Source organism: Oncorhynchus mykiss, chromosome 19 (genome assembly GCF_013265735.2).
Source record: "Oncorhynchus mykiss isolate Arlee chromosome 19, USDA_OmykA_1.1, whole genome shotgun sequence".
Taxonomy (NCBI): domain Eukaryota; kingdom Metazoa; phylum Chordata; class Actinopteri; order Salmoniformes; family Salmonidae; genus Oncorhynchus; species Oncorhynchus mykiss.
Window position 1 is genome coordinate 32,817,389 of NC_048583.1, and position 17,942 is coordinate 32,835,330.

At 42.5% G+C, this 17,942-nt stretch overlaps 1 protein-coding gene across 5 annotated transcripts in view; it reads right to left on the bottom strand.

Moving 5' to 3' along the window:
* The window catches only part of LOC110497688 (neuronal PAS domain-containing protein 3), a 390,976-nt gene that overhangs the window by 46,468 nt on the left and 326,566 nt on the right, over nt 1-17,942 (bottom strand). For all 5 annotated transcript variants that reach the window (XM_036954672.1, XM_036954671.1, XM_036954670.1 and 2 more), the window contains one exon: nt 6,407-6,584. In XM_036954672.1, coding sequence (XP_036810567.1) covers nt 6,407-6,584 — 178 coding nt within the window. The remainder of the gene's footprint in view (nt 1-6,406; nt 6,585-17,942) is intronic.

Genomic DNA, 17,942 nt, shown 5'->3' on the forward strand with positions numbered 1-17,942 from the left:
TGATGGACTGATACTTTCATCATTCTAAGGTAACTTATGGTTTTTCCCCCCTGCAGCAGAAAATCAAGGGACTATATTACGACTTTTACCCTGTTAGGAGCTTTATGAGAGTTGAATTAGGACACCAAGACAGGTAAATCCTTCACAGAAATCACACAGTACAAGCTTTGTTTAAACAACCACTAATCTCAATTCATATAGGTAGCTATATTTATATATATATATATAGGAAAACCAACTACTTTCAATACCACATGCAATCTCAGTCACACTTACAGTAGTAAAGACAATAGCGAGATATTGTTTGTAGGTTGTTTGCAATTCCCTCTGACTTAATTCTGGAAATTGCTACTGTGTTTATTTCATAAATAAAACAATATATTTCAATACGAATTATCCTGCTCTCTTGACCTTAAGTTTGTTGGAATTACCACGGCAGGAAGTGGGATCCCCTAAGGGACTTTCTTTATAATAATAAAGAAAAAGACTTGCTCTGAACTCAATGCCACAGCACAGTCCACTACTGTGTCCCAAATGGAGCCCTATTCCCTATTTAGTGCACTGCTTTTGACCAGGGCCCATGTAGGCAATAGGGGACCATTTGGGATGGAGACCACATCTCACAGTCACAGGAAACTAGCATAAATCCCACTTCCTATCTCCTTATTGAAAATAACCGACATGAAAATCAAACGCTAAATCCAGAAATCTTTGTCACAGGCATGTTTCAAATAATAAATATTGGACAGCAAATATCATATTTCCTGGTGAGTACACAAGACGCAACACATTTCCTTATTTCCATTGGCATTTCCATTCTAAGCAACATAAGCTCTGTCCGCTTTGTCGACTGACTGTTTCTATAGATAAAAGAAAGAGAAGGGGGGCATCACAACAAAGACTGATGTTTATTTAATTGAATATATCCTCGTATTGACAGAGACAGATGAACAAAACACTTGGATTTGCATTCCTAATCAGAGGGAGACGTGAGGGAGAATAAACCGAAGCTGGTTGATGTTGCTAGACAGGGCTGGAATGAACTGGGACGGGATCCACTGTCACCAACCACCAGTTACAGTATTCACCGTCACAACATGCCATGTTAAACCCTTCACAACAATTGTGAACATACACATCTGTGAAATGTACACTCCACATATAGCCTGTACAATATGACTGCATGGTATTGCCTTGCTGCCCACACCACCAAAGAACAATATGGACTCTGGGCTACAAGACATCTAAAAGAGAGCAATTTCACCAGCAGACTATAAATGAGGCAGGACGGTGGTATGGTAGATACAAATCTGTGACAGCTGCCCCTGTGTAAGAGTATCACATCTGAGCACACATGACCCCAACACAGCCAACCTGCCACCCTATCCAACCAGCCTCTATACACGACTCCAACACAGCCAACCTGGCTGCTTATCAGCCCCTGGACCTCTCTGAAGACTTCCTCTCTGGCTGACTGTGGCCAGGAGCGACAGTGAGAGAGAGTGTGTGTGTGTGTGTGTGTGTGTGTGTGTGTGTGTGTGTGTGTGCGCGCGCGCGTGTGTCTGCTCTCTTTATAAACAGCTCCAGCAGGTCTATCAGCCAGGAGGAGAGCCTGGCCTAACTCAACCACCCTCCTACACCCCCACCCTTCCTCCAGTAGGTCTATCAGCCAGCAGGAGAGCCTGGCCTAACTCAACCACCCTCCTACACCCCCACCCTTCCTCCAGCAGGACCAGAGAAGACGCTAGCTCCTGTCCCGTCCTCTCCTCTCCTCTCCTCTACCCTCCTCTCCTCTACCCTCCGCTCCGCTCCGCTCCTCTACCCTCCTCTCCTCTACCCTCCTCTCCGCTCCTCTACCCTCCTCTCCTCTAAGCTCCTCTACCCTCCTCTCCTCTACCCTTCTCTCAGCTCCTCTACCCTCCTCTCCTCTACCCTCCGCTCCGCTCCTCTACCCTCCTCTCCTCTACCCTCCTCTCCTCTACCCTCCTCTCCGCTCCACTCCTCTACCCTCCTCTCCGCTCCTCTACCCTCCTCTCCTCTACCCTCCTCTCAGCTCCTCTACCCTCCTCTCCGCTCCTCTACCCTCCTCTCCTCTCCCCTCCTCTCCTCTACCCTCCTCTCAGCTCCTCTCCTCTCCTCTACCCCCCTCCCCTCTCCTCTACCCTCCTCCCCGCTCCGCTCCTCTACCCTCCTCTCCTCTCCTCTACCCTCCTCTCCCATCCTCTCCTGGCTAACATTAATTCACAAGAACAGGTGGAGGTCATTGTTTCCTTCCTCTCCTATTTCCCAGGACAATAGCTGGGGCTAATTCAAACACACACACACACACACACACACACACACACACACACACACACACACACACACACACACACACACACACACACACACACACACACACACACACACACACACGCAGAGCAGATCTCTGTAGTCAAATAATATTCTCAATTATACATATCACTTCAGAAGTTTGATTTCAACCTACATGATATTAAAATCTTTATCTATGAGAGATATTCACGTGCAGGATGAGATGTATTTCACATAGGAGCAGTGAGATCTTATGTCGTCAGTCAACTCTTCCATTACCTTTTTTCATGCCCTATTGTAAACAGAACATCCACCTCCTCTAGTCTTAGTTAAAAAAGTCATTAGAAAAGTCTACTAATAATAGTCTCTGATTGCTCATTATGTACTCTGAAAAATCCAATTAAAGTAGGAGAGCACGCCCGTTTTTAAAATGGCTAATTCTTGCTTTAGTATAATAATTTTGTAATATAATAATTGCACCGTACTTAGTCTTTCTTTGTTAAAGTGGTTTTATTTAATTAATTGAAGCACATTTGCAAATCCATAAGAAAAGTGTGAATTTGAATTTGCACAATCAGTGCATGTCTATGGAGTTTTCTGACAGATATTTTTCTACACATACCAAGGTGGAGAACCCTGCCCTCGACTCAGACCCTGACACCATGTGTGTGTGTGTGTGTGTGTGAGAGGGGGTTGCTCTGGCTTGTCAAGGGTAGATTCTGGGGCTTTTGGCAAAGAGCTTTATTTGCATTTCAAATGTGACACGCAGCAGACACCTGTTAAAGGCTAGAGGAGGTTCCACACAAATCAAAGGTCTAACCTACTGGGATAGGAGTTCACCAGGTCCACGCACACACACACACTGCCTAACACATACAGTATACACAAAACACTGTCCAACACATACGCCCCAGCCCATCCAGCACGACTGCCCAGAGCTCCACAGCCGCTCTATCTTTTGAGAAACTAATGATAATTGTCCTTTACATGATGTAAAATGTAGATGACAATAACTTTGGCAACTTCCTAATTATGATAAATGTGTACAATTACACCGAATTATTCACATTCAGTGTACTAATAGCATAATTAGCAACAATAATCAAGGACTTATGATCCTTACATAAGTCAATGCCTTGGACAATTAAGACTGTTGTGACACATAATGAACTATTTATGTCAATTAGTTTTATTTTTACACCAAAATGAACAGAATATTGCTGAACTCATTTGAATGATGTCAGACTGAACTGCACTACCTTGACTGGACACCGCTCCCTGTGGTAAGAATAGAAAATAGAATAGAAAATGCTGTTTTTAATGCGAGAGCTCCACTGGCCAAAAGTGAAACTTAATTACGTCTCCTCCTTAGACAGTGGCGTAAATGTTCCCAAACATTCATATGGAGAGACATGCTATATAGGATTGTTGTGGGGGAACATTACTGGGAGTTCAAATGAATACCAATCAATAAATTACTCCCGAGTGTGACCTGAGGAAGACTGATGGATAGAAATATATTGAAAAAGAAGTTGCCATTTGTGCCTCTCCGGAATCTCAGTGTATTAACAAACAAAGCTTTGCTTTGATTGGGCCAAAATACTTCATGTGCATTTGTATGTAGCAACACTACAACTATTGAAAACGATTTTATACTGGCATCGTAAAAGGCAAAACTGTTGTATATTTATTAACCCATATTGTCGTCTTGATTGGGTGAAATATTCAATGACCTCTATTCCTTTCCTGCAATCTTTAGAAAATGACACCCCCCCCCCCAAAATGATCTATATCTTCATATAATACAAATAGAAGAAAAACCGAGAGATCGCTTGTTAGAAACCCAGAGCCGACTAGGTTAAAATAATATCTGTCGATGTGCCCTTGAGCAGGGCACTTAACTTTCAAATGTAAATAATCACATCGCTAGTGCATCCTGCTCCACTCTCATACTTAACAAAGAAACCTTGTTGACAAACACCCAGGATTACTATTTCCAAGAAAAAGACTGTCTGCTCAGACACGTACACACACCCCACTCACAGCTTTATTACCAAGCTGACACACCCTTGAGAGGAGAAGGGGGAGGAATCCCAGTCTGCTGCATGTATGCAAAATAGACTGTTGATAACACTATTATATCCTGCAGGTATGGCTGGGGAAGAAGATGTGACATCCCTGTTGGTGGAGCTGAGAGAGGATGTACAACAGGCGCTCTGTGGTGGAGTTGTGTGTGTGTGTGTGTGTGTGTGTGGGTGGGGGGGTCGCTGTCTGTGTGTGTGTGTTTACGGGTAAAGTGGGAGGTGACAAGGGGATGGAAAAACCTGGCATTCCCTTAAACACTGCCCTCTTTCTCTTTCACTTGGCTGCCAGAGAGAGAGAGAGGAGAGAGAGAGAGAGAAAGAAAGAGAAAGAGACAGAGAGCGAGGGAGAAAAAGGAGAAAAGGACAGGAAGTGGTAGAGGTGGGAAAGTGTTGGGTGCCCTTTTTCTGTTCTTACAGCCCATCCATAATGAGTCCCTGTGTACACAAATAGAGAGAGAGAGAGAGAGAGAGAGAGAGAGAGAGAGAGAGAGAGAGAGAGAGGGAGAGAGAGAGAGAGAGAGGAGAAAAGGACAGGAAGTGGTAGAGGTGGGAAAGTGTTGGGTGCCCTTTTTCTGTTCCTACAGCCCATCCATAATGAGTCCCTGTGTACATAAATAAATCTCAATGTCAGGAGCCCTAACGCTCATTAGATACCCTCTTTATTTTTCTCTCTCTCTCTCTCCTCGCCAAAGAAATGAACATTGGAAAGCACTCCTACACAGTCTCTCCCTCTCCTCTCTTCTTCCGCTGCTCTGCCAGTGTGAAATATCTCCTGCCGGGGAAAAAAAAGGCACGAAAAGGACAAAACCACAAATGTGGAACTTCAATTAATTTAAAGCCCCAATCAGCAAAGAATAAATCCTTCGCAGATCTAATTACTGAGTCTCTCCGAAGACCCGGGCCGACCAGCCAATCTTCCTCCTGTTTGAACAGCTTGATGAACTAAGGGACTGATGGATATCAAGTCATTTTGTTTAATTTATAAATGGATTTTCCCCTAATACTTAAATTATCATCAGTACAACACAATGAAAATGGGAACATTTGGAAGGCAAAGCCTATAACAGGCCTGAAAAGAATCCCAATGAGGAATGTCACCTCTTTTCATTCCTTCTATACAATTCCTTCTCTAATTAAATTGGGGAAGGAGGCAGGGTGGGTAAGCTTGTGTTACAGTACGGCTGGGCTTCACAGTCTCTCTCTCCACTGTCCCTGTGAGGATCTGGGGCATTGCTGGAGACACGCATCAGACGTATCATGTCACACACACATCCTTCATTACAGAAACCCCCCACAGACTGGTCTGAGTGTGAGTCAACAGCCAAATGAATCTACTGTTGTTCTTACTTGACACTATAAGGATAAAATGCAGCAACTCAGTACTGACATGGTCTAAACTGTCTGTACTCTATTGTAAAAACAATAACAAAATCAGGTATGCCAGCCAAACACCCAAACTCATAATAGCTTTTCAAATAACCAAAGTAAAGCAATTACAAAACAGCATAAAAATGCCAAAAGCTCTCCCTTTTGAAACCATGTTGAAGATGGCACATTTCGTTCTAATGTTAACACCAATCAGTTTTTTCATTAAAAGCCACCCCATCCCCCTCTACACTGTCTCCCTCATCTCCCACCCCTTCCCCCTGTCTCCTATCCATCCCCAACTCTCCCACTCCCCCCACCATCTCCCACCCCATCCCCCTGTATCCTATCCATCCCCAACTCTCCCACTCCCCCCACCATCTCCCACCCCATTCCCCTGTCTCCTATCCATCCCCAACTCTTCCCCAAACCCACCCCCCCACCATCTCCCACCCATCCCCAACTCTTTCCCTCTCCCACCCCCCACCATCTCCCACCCATCCCCAACTCTTTCCCTCTCCCACCCCCCCACCATCTCCCACCCATCCCCAACTGTTCCCCTCTCCCACTCCCCACACCATCTCCCATCCATCTGCCTCCCTCTCCTCCCCCTTTGCCCGCGGCGGGTGCCCTGTAAAGCCCACCTGGCTCGGGGGTCTCTGCGTGTGAGGAGGAGGAGGCAGAGCTGGCGCCGTCCTCTGTGGCAGTGCCCTGAGAGAGGAGGCCTCGGCCTGGAGGCAGCTTCATGCCCAGCTGCTCTGCCATCTCAACGTGGTCGCCAGGGTGGACGTAGTCAAACACACTGCTGCCTGTCAGCTCCACCTGCAGGGAGGAAGACATGAACAGGGACTATTAGTATTTATGCAGCAACATCCCACACACACACACATACCTACACACAGATACTAACAGTCCAGAGTATGTTGTCTTGTTTTTACAACAGCCTTTACTCTCCTAATAGGCTGAACCTGTGTGTGTGTGTGTGTGTGTGTGTGTGTGTGTGTGTGTGTGTGTGTGTGTGTGTGTGTGTGTGTGTGTGTGTGTCTCCAGAGGTATACAGGATCCTGTAACAACACAATTCCCATTCCTAATTCTAACCCCCCTCCCAAAATTCAAACTTAACACCCATAGAAAATTACAAGCTGCTTTAGTTATAAAATGAAATAAATGAAATCCCCTAACCTTTAAACACTCTCATTTACTAGGATGAAAACAGGATTTGCCATCGTTAATTGGGGATGACAAGGAAAACCAGCAGGCTGTTAATATGTCTCTGCCTCTAATACGAACCCCCTTCTTGAATATCCAATTGCATGGCGTTGGTATTTCCTTCAGTGTGTTTGTGTGTGTGTGTGTGTGTGTGTGTGTGTGTGTGTGTGTGTGTGTGTGTGTGTTGGTATTTCCTAAAGTGCGCTGGTGGTGTTTGGCCATGCAGCGCTCACTGATCAGGTTGGACCTACTGGGACCAGAGGATTACATGGGAATAATCCCTTTAATGTCAAATCCCTTTAAGCAATTTAGTCCTTCATAAATTATCATCCCAAGCAGAAACAATGATTAAGAAGTGAAATGATACACCAATACCGTGAAGTGAACTTCCTGTTGTAGCTGTATGTGTTTACGATTTACAAGGTATTTGACGTGTCTTACTGTCTAGCCAAGAACACGACTTAAAATCAATTAAACATATTAAAACCATAAAATATAGCAGGCTGATGAAAGTGGTTGAACATAGCCTATAGTTTCACTAGAATCAAATGGCATGATGAACCATAGAATTAGAATGAGTGGAACAGATATAGAACCTCTAACCATGGGCATTCAAATTCTACTCATTCTTATATCTACTCATTCTTATGGGATGAACATCCTCTGTCTGTCGAATAGGCTGCTTTTACATCAAGCGGGAGGCAAGTTTAGCAAATGCATGAAGGTAGATACGAAAAACAAAGATAAACAAACCTATTACCCAACAATGTTATCATTATTATTTCTTTGTTTTAGTGATGTCCTTGTCCAAGAGGACACGCTAAACGAATGAAACCAAATGAGGTCTCTGTTGTCAAACTTGATAGTGTCCCAACTTTGAAATGAAAAGCATGACGTTAATAATTTCGTAGAGGTCAACTGGACGGTATGCCAGGAAAACAATGCCCATGCACACTTTGGTCATCACGTCTTCTCATTTTTCATCACAAAGGTAAAACCACCCATACCATTGTTTAATCAAATGGTATCACTAAGCCATGACTATTTAATAGTAATAGCTTAATAGCTTCTGAATCATTTCTGTCATGAAAACAACAAACCCCTGAGTCTCTCCAACACGTTTTGGTCCACATGGGTATCTAAGAACTTCCAGGCAGGACAGTACACAGCAAACAGACATAGTTCTGTTAAAGATATCCTGACACAATGTATCCGGTGCCTTCGGGAAGTATTCAGACAACTTGACTTTTTTTTCACTTTTGTTACGTTACAGCCTTATTCTAAATTAATTAAATTGTTTTTTCCCTCATCAATCTACACACAATACCCCATAATGACAAAGCGAAAACAGGTTTTAAAAACACTAAAATATTACATTTATATAAGTACTCAGACCCTTTACTCAGTACATTGTTGAAGCACCTTTGGCAGCGATTACAGCCTTGAGTCTTCTTGGGTATGACGCTACAAGCTTGGCACGCCTGTTTTTGGGGAGTTTCTCCTATTCTTGTCTGTAGATCCTCTCAAGCTCTGTCAGGTTAGTTGGGGAGCGTCGCTGCACAGCTATTTTCAGGTCTCTCCAGAGATGTTCGATCGGGTTCAAGTCTGGGCTCTGGCTGGGCCACTCAAGGACATTCTGCTCCTCTGGAGCAGGTTTTCATCAAGGATCTCTCTGTACTTTGCTCCGTTCATCTGTCACTCAATCCTGTCTAGTCTCCTAGAACCTGCCGGGAAAAACATCCCCAGAGCATGATGCTGCCACCACCATGCTTCATTTTTACATTTTACACTGTGTATAACAAACATTAGGAACAACTTCTTAATACTGAGTTATACCCCCCCATGCTGCCACCACCATGCTTCACCGTAGGGATGGTGCCTGGTTTCCTCTAGATGTGACGCTTGGCATTCAGGCCAAAGAGTTCAATCTTGGTTCCATCAGACCAGAGAATATTGTTTCTCATAGTCAGAGTCCTTTGTGTTCGTCTTGGCAAACTCCAAGCGGGCTGTCATGTGCCTTTTACTGAGGAGTGGCTTCCGTCTGGCAACTCTACCATAAAGGGCTGATTGGTGGAGTGCTGCAGAGATGGAAGGAGCTCTGTCAGGGTGACCATCGGGTTCTTGGTCACCTCAGTGACCAAGGCCCTTCTCCCCCATTGCTTAGTTTGGCCGGGCAGCCAGCTCTACGAAGAGTGTTGGTGGTTCCAAACTTCTTCCATTTAAGAATGATGGAGGCAGACATGTTGACCTTCAATGCTGCAGACATGTTTTGGTACCCTTCCCCAGATCTGTGCCATGACACAATCCTGTCTCGGAGCTCTACAGACAATTCCTTCGACCTCATGGCTTGGTTTTTGCTCTGACATGCACTTTCAACTGTGGGACCTTATATAGACTGGTGTGTGTCTTTCCAAATCATGTCCAATCAATTGAATTTACCACAGGTGGACTCCAATCAAGTTGAAGAAACATCTCAAGGATGATCAATGGAAACAGGATGCACCTGAGCTCAATTTTGAGTCAATTATGAATACTTATGTAAATAAGGTATTTCTGTTTTGTATTTTATTTTATAAATTTGCAAAAACCTGTTTTCGCTTTGCCATTATGGGGTATTGTGTGTAGTTTGATGAGGAACGTAACAAAATGTGGAAAAGGTCAAGGGGTCTGAATACTTTCTGAATGCACTGTATATCTTTAGATAAAGATAGACAAGATTCTGTTAAGAAATGGCTGTTTTTTATTTAAGTAGTATGTGTTCAGGAATTGGAAATGTGTCTAATAAGCTATAAGAAGTTTGTTAATGGATATTTATCATTTGTGTTTTAAGATATCATTTCAGTTTTACTTGGTGTTATCACTGTTACACACATATGACACAATGCATATATCTTTAGATAAAGACAGACAGAGTTCTGTTAGAGATATCATGACACAATGCACATATCTTTAGATAAAGACAGACAGAGTTCTGTTAAAGATATCATGACACAATGCACATATCTTTAGATAAAGACAGACAAGAGTTCTGTTAGAGATATCATGACACAATGCATATATATTTAGATAAAGACAGACAAGAGTTCTGTTAGAGATATCATGACACAATGCATATATCTTTAGATAAAGTAAAAGGAAGCAACAGAAAGAAGAAGACGATACATTACAAATAAGTCTTCTCAGAGTCTCCCTCTACATGCCAAACGGCACCCTATTCCCTTTACAGTGCACCACGTTTTGACCAGGGTCCATAGGGCTCTGGTTAAAAGTAGTGCACTATACATGGAAAAGTGTGCCATTTGGGACACAGCCTTTGGCTTCTATCTATCTACTAGAACAAGGGGGAATGAGATTCTCTCAGAGGGCTGGAGAGGTGGATGCTGAGGTGGCTGGGGATAGAGATGGAGGGGGCTAGAGGGCTGAGGGGGCCAGGCCGTGTGGCTGGGCTGGGGATAGAGATGGAGGGGGCTAGAGGGCTGAGGGGGCCATGCCGTGTGGCTGGGCTGGGGTTAGGAACTCCTACAGATTACGAATGGCTGGATCTCCCCTCAGACAAAGGAGTGACATAATCACATCCCCCTTAGAAAAGAGAGACCATTTTACATCAGTGTTTAACCTAAAGAGCAACACTCTAGCATGGATTACTGGACTAAGGATGAGAGATCCCATTTATAATTGGATTAAGATACAATAATAAGAGATGACAGTAGCCCGTGCGGTCGGCGTGAATGTGCCAGCCCAGTGCTGACTGGCTGGTGAATGCATTACACAAAGTGCTTTAAAATCTATTTCAGAATGGAGATGAATCAGACCAAAAGCTATCTCTCTTTCACAGGCTTTGGCGGCAGACAAACCTTTTGTTGCCCATTATAATTCATGAACACGACCAATGACTATTTTAACTGCATTAGAATGAGCCTCCTTTTCCACACAAGTGGCTCAACAATGCACTCATCTGCCTTAATCTTTGCTGATGCCCAGATGAGAACAATGCATAGCCGGGGGAGAAATAATATAGGCTCAAATATTCATTGTGTGGCGTCGTGGGCAGTAAAGTGGCCAGTGTTGTCTATTACAAGAGAGGCAGCAGATTATACTCTGTGATTGCAGAAAGGACACTTGGATTACAGCGGCTGCGTTTGCATTGTAAATGAGGCTGGTGTGGTAGCTATCGTCAGGGCCGGTGCACGGCTGGGCCAGGCGCCCTTAGCAACATGCTTATTCTGTAGAAGGTCACGCAGTAATATCTCCCCCCCATGAACCTCCCTCTACGCCTATTACACCTGACAGACCGGGAAGGAAGGAAAGAAGATATTCATATAAAACACCTGATTCAACCAAACATAAAAAAGGAAAAAGAGGACTGTATGCTTTTCAAAAGTAAAAAGGACACCACTTAATGAGTTTCCTAGTGGAGTTTCATATTAATGATGAAAATATCTGATTCAACCGCCACCAAATATAAAAAGGACGTAATGGCATACTTCTTTGTTTTAAAAGGAAGCCCCTTAATTAGGTAGGGCTTCAGAAATGTCATCTTCCTTTATTAAGTGTTCTGCTCCATCAAAGCAATAATCACCACTGTCAAATATCATCACATGATGGACAGCCTGCCTCCTCTCTCTCTCTCTCTCTCTCTCTCTCTCTCTCTCTCCCCCTCTCTCTCTCGCTCTCTCTCACCCCCATCTCCCCAACCACCCCTTTGTACCCTGAGGGGTTTGTCATCGCTCCCCGTTCAAAAGCACTGGGACCCCTCTGCCAGGAGACAACCCCTTCATTATGACACAATTACTCCCTGGCATCAACCAAGTGCAGTGTCTGTGTGTTTGTGTGTGTGTGCCTCACCTCCGCTCTGCTCTGCTTAACCTGTTTGTAATAATCACGCCTGCCATCAGACGCCATCAGAGCAGATCTGGCCTTAGCAGGGAAACACATGCATGATCAAGAGCCAGACTTGAAATGATGAAATGTCTGTGTGTATATGTTTTAGAAACCCCCAGAGACAGGTAGACTGTGTGTTGTCAAAAAGACTTGAGGAGGGGCAGAGAGATAACTTGTGACTGCACAAGGAACCTTTTTCCATTACAGACACTTTATTTAGAAAAAACTAAAAGCCATTTAAGTCAACACTCAGATGAGGAAAAATTATCATATGTAAAATTACAAATAAAACTGTAAACTGTATGTAAAATCATGAATAAATAAATAACAAGTCTTCAAACATGCATATTAAATTATGAAATATGAACGCGCTGTAGAGGACAATCCCACGAGGAAAGAAACATTACAGATGACTAAAAATTCCCTCCACACATGTCTAAAATATCGGTGTGACTTTGTGAAGTACTAATCCAATAAATTGATGTTGGCTCTAGGGTTCAGAATTAATTACCGCATTTAACATTAGCTAAATGGAATATTACACGTTTGATAGAGTATAATTACTCTTGTATTAATGATTCATATTACATTGCCCTCATTGATAACACTTGGCATAAAGCTCAGCAGTTTAAAAAGAAGAAGAAAAGTAGAAAAAAAAGACAGTTTCCTGCTGTTCTTGTTGGGTTTGAATAGCTAGTGCCGGAGCTAACTAAACTAAACAAAAATATAAACGCAACATGTAAAGTGCTGCTCCCATGTTTCATGAGCTGAAAAAAAATATCCCAGAAATGTTCCATATGCATAAAAAAACGTATTTCTCTCACATTTGTTTACATCCCTGTTAGTGAGCATTTCTCCTTTGCCAAAAAAAAAACATTCACCTGACAGGTGTGGCATATCAAGAAGCATGACCAGTACACAGGTGCACCTTGTGCTGAGGACAATAAAGGGCCACTCTAAAATGTGCAGTTTTGTCAAACAACACAATGCCACAGATGTCTCAAGTTTTGAGGGAGTGTGCAATTGGCATGCTGTCTTGAGTCAATAACTATTCCACCCCTTTGTTATGGCAAGCCTAAATAAGATCAGAAGTAAACATGTGGTTAATTTGGTTAAGTCACAATAAGTTGCATGGACTCACTCTGTGTGCAATAATAGTGTTTAACATGATTTTTGAATGACTAGCTCATCTCTGTACCCCATACATTAAATTATCTGTAAGGTCCCTTAGTCGAGCAGTGAATTTCAACCACAGATTCAACTACAAAGACCAGGGAGGCTGTCCAATAACTCGCAAAGAAGGGCACCTATTAGTAGATACAAATTAATAAATAAAAGCAGACAATGAATATTACTTTGAGCAAGGCAAAGTTATTAATTACACTTTTTATGGTGTATCAATAAACCCAGTCTCTACAAAAATACAGGCGTGCTTCCTAACTCAGTTACCAGAGAGGAAAGAAACTAGGCCAATAGTGACTATAAAACAGTTACCGACTTTAATGGCTGTTTATGGAAAAAACTTAGGATGGATCAACAACATTGTAGTTATCCACAATACTAAATTAATTGACAGAGTGAAAAGATGGAATGCTATACAGATAACAAATATTCCAAAACATGCATCCAAGGCACTAAAGTAAGAGCGCAAAAAATGTGCCAAAACAATTAACGTTATGTTTGTTCGGGGCAAATCCAATACAACACATTATGGTGTACCACTCTCCATATTTTCAAGCATAGTGGTGGCTGCATCATGTTATGGGTTTGCTAGCAATCGTTAAGGACTGTGGAGTTTTTCAGGATAAAAAATAAATGGAATGTAACTATGCACAAGCTAAATCCTAGAGGAAAACCTGGTTCAGTCTGCTTTCCACCAGACACTGGGAGATGAATTCACCTTTCAGCAGGACAATAACCTAAAACACAAGGCCAAATCTACATGAGTTTCTTAACAAGACGACAGTGAATGTTCCTGAGTGGCCGAGTTACAGTTTTGACTTAAATCTAATTGAACATCTATGGCAAGACCTGAAAATGGTTATCTAGGAGCAATCAACAACCAACTTGACAGAGCTTAAATACATTTGAAAAGAATAATGGGCAAATGTTGCACTATCCAACATGGGCTCAGAAAGACACACAGCTGTAATCACTGCCAAAGGTGATTCTAACATGTATAGACTCAGGGGGTAGAATACTTATCTAATCAAGATATATTAGTGTGTTTTTTTCATGTTTTTTGTTGTTGTTACAAATGTTCACATTTTTCTTCCATTTTGACATTAGAGTATTTTGATCGGTGACAGAAAAAAGACAAGTAAATCTGTTTTAATCCTACTTTCTAACACAACAAAATGTGTAAAAAGTAAAGGGGTGTGAATACTTTCTGAAGGCACTGTAATTTCTGACTTATTCTAGGAACAGCTGTCCAAAAAAGAGGGAGGGCGCACCAGCCTTGATAATAAACCCTCAAAACTCTCCAATGACAGAAGAATAAGAGACCTGTGCTCTTAAGTGTTACAGTTGAAAATAAACCTGGCGTCATGTTGGATAGAGACCAAAAGCAGCACCCATCTTCGGTTTGTGCGCGTGTGTGTTTTCTCTGCCAGAGTGGTATCACACCACACGCTCACGTAGAATATCTAATAACAGGGCCCTAGCGAATATCTCTGGGTATCTCCTGGTTCAAAAACAAATGGAAGGGGAACACAGATATGACTACAGCATCGTCGGCATCAGAAGCTGAGAGTATTCTAAAACAAAAACAGACAGCCAGTGGCTTAAAGGAAGCCAGTAATTAAGGGCAATTGGAGCTGTCTTTTCTGTGTGCTGGACGGGACCCAGGGGAAGCACCCGGCTACCTGCCTGACCTTGGCAAATGGTAGTCCTTGGCTGAGCCTGTGACCCGCAGAACCCCTCTCACATCCAATCTCCCTCACACAGTACGCAGGGCGACCTACTGCATGCAAATCACCACTCCCCCGTGAGCCTGTATAAACTACAGCCTAATTAAATATTTTTTAACGATGTGAGTAATTTTTGCCAAGGGGTGGATTCGGGGGGAAATTTAATATAAGATCACAAAAGATGTTCCCGCCGTTGATTCTATAAATTAATGACTATCTAGTGCTTATGATAAAAGCACCAGCGCCAGGAATGAAAAGCAAGTCGACAAGGCAAAAGAAGGCCTTATACTTCATTTGTCTAATAACCCAAATGCTTTCAGAAACCAAAAAAATTGAAAAACTAAAAAGGTTTTTGGAAAGTTTCCATGCCAACATAGTCCATCGTAAGAAAATGATAGATGACGTGGACATTGCCAAGCTCAGGGCAGCGAAGTAATATTTGGCAGCTCAACGACAAGGTCTTCTAATTTCACAAATCAAACAGACATACAGCACATAACTGTATACACTCAGATGATGCTCTCTCTCCCTCTCTCTTTTTCCATGACTCTCTTTACTATAACATTGGGGTCCCACAAGGGTCAATATTAGGCCCCACTCTGTTTACCATCTATATAAATGCTCTCCCACTTTCTTGCCCACAAGTTGACATGCAGATGTATGCAGACGATACAGTACTGTATGTAAACTCAAAAAACAGACAAGATGTTAACAAGTTAACTGAAACTATAGTCCACATCTCTAAATGGCTGCCTAGGTTTAAATATTGACAAGACTGTTTGTATGTACTTCTAAGAAAATCACTGACCCTTCCCAATTAGCTGTTCTTGTCAATGAGGAGAAATTGAAAGTCTAACTTCAAGTATCTCTGCATAATTTTGGACTTGACCTTCATAAAACAGGTGAAGAAGGTGGTTAACACTGTTTAGGTTTATAAGACCTTACCTTCCTATATATACATATACACTGAGTGGACAAAATATTAAGAACACCATCCTAGTATTGAGTTGAACACCAACCCACAGTAATATTGATGTTGATTAATGTGCACTGTCCCTGTCTTTAATTTTTTTATTTATTTTAATAATCATTTTTAAAAGTTCCATATCTTGCCAAATGTATGTGGGTTAAACTATCTTCAATCTCCCCCTGTTTGCTTTTTGCCAACGCAATACACATCACAGTTGCATCATTAACTGTAGAGGACTTTCTCCAGTCCAAGTATTGTTATAGTGGCCAGATTACAGTAACCTTCAACAGGCCAGTGACAGCCAAGCTCCAGTTTTATTGGAGAAGCAGTCAGTCTCTCTCTGTCTCCTTCTCTTTCTCTGTTCCTCTCTCTCTCTCTCTCTCTCTCTCTCTCTCTCTCTCTCTCTCTCTCTCTCTCTCTCTCTCTCTCTTTCTCTCTCTCTCTCTCTCTCTCTCTATTTCTTTCCTCCTGTCCTCTCCCCCCTTTCTCTCTCTCTGTCTCCTTCTCTTTCTCTGTTCCTCTCTCTCTGTCTCCTTCTCTTTCTCTGTTCCTCTCTCTGTCTCTTTCTCTTCCTCTGTTCCTCTCTCTCTGTTCCCCTCTCTCTCTCTCTCTCTATTTCTCTATTTCTTTCCTCCTGTCCTCTCCCCCCTTTCTCTCTCTCTCTCTCTCTCCCTCCCTCTCTCTCTATTTCTCTATTTCTTTCCTCCTGTCCTCTCCCCCCTTTCTCTCTCACTCTCTCTCCCTCTCCCTCTCTCTATTTCTTTCCTCCGGTCCTCTCTCCCCCTCTCCCTCTCTCTCTCTCTCTCTCTCTTCAGCCTCTAATACCGCATTGTGCCACTTCTCCAGGAGGCCTTAATCTTCCTCTCCCAACTAAAGCCTACTTCAAGAAATGGAATGCTTGGAGAGGAGAGGACTGGATACTATACTACTGAATCGGACCTGATATATTATCACTGATAATAAATTACAGTGCTAGACAGATCTTCAGACTTAAACATTACACATACAATGTACCATGCCCACTAAAGCAAATAATCAATCACTCACTCAATCAAGTAATTAACTCTAGACATTTTGACAAATATTCGATTAATGCTCTTGTATCACTATTGGAACATTAGATATCGCAGACAGATTTTAAAAGGATAAAGTTCACACTATTTCCTTGCATTAACAACAAATTGCAAATGCAATACACTTTCTTGATGGTTGATCAACAATAATTTAAACTGAAATGTGCTGTATTCATCGGTTGACCGGAGAATTCTAAGCAAAGTCACTGTGCAGGCCAACACTGTAACACTCACTGAGTAGAACGGACATTCATTTTAGCCCTCTAGAAGAGGAAAGTGGAGAAGAATAAGGGGGAAAATGTGTATAATATTATGCACAGAACATCATACAGTACTAATAGTCTTTACATTTTTTTCCCTTTAAAATCAAGTGATAGAAACACTAACACTTGAGATGACAAGACATATTACGGCGTACATGTGTGTACCTGTGTATGTCTATTCTACCACAGATCTATAAAGAAGAATACATGCCTGAACAAAACGACTCCATTTTTGTATCTAGAGAGCAGCTCTTACAACAGAGAGAGAGAGAGAGAGAGAGAGAGAGAGAGAGAGAGAGAGAGGGAGAGAGAGAGAGAGAGGGGGGGGGGGGGGGGGGAAATAACTTTAACAATTAACTTCGAAGGACAAAAAGGGTAAAAATTTCCCCCTGTGCTTTTTTTCTCCCTGGCCTGATTTGTATCGGGCTCTCAAAGCCCTCTTAGATCATCCTAATCCAGTGTGGCAAAGTAGCTGAATATAAGATTCAGATTGTCTTAGAAATTCTGCGCTACCAATCAGCTTTCTGACACCGCTTTTCTCTTCAACCTTCAGAACTTGTGACAGCAAAGACCAGAAGACAACTCACAAAGGAGCGCACAAATGGCAAACTCGGCAAGCTAGCCGCCTAATCCACAGAACAAAGATAGCACTTGACACTACAGAGCAGAGCAGTCAAATCCAAATATTTTATCAATCACTACATTTCTTTCTCTCTATATATATATATTTTGTTCTTTTTTTTGACGTGGTACAATTCAGGAACATCCAATGCGGACAGAACTCATCTTTGCCCCAAGCGGCACCCTGTTTCCTTTATAGAGCACTACTTTTGACCAGGGCCCATAGTGAATAGGGTGCCATTTGGGACAGATCT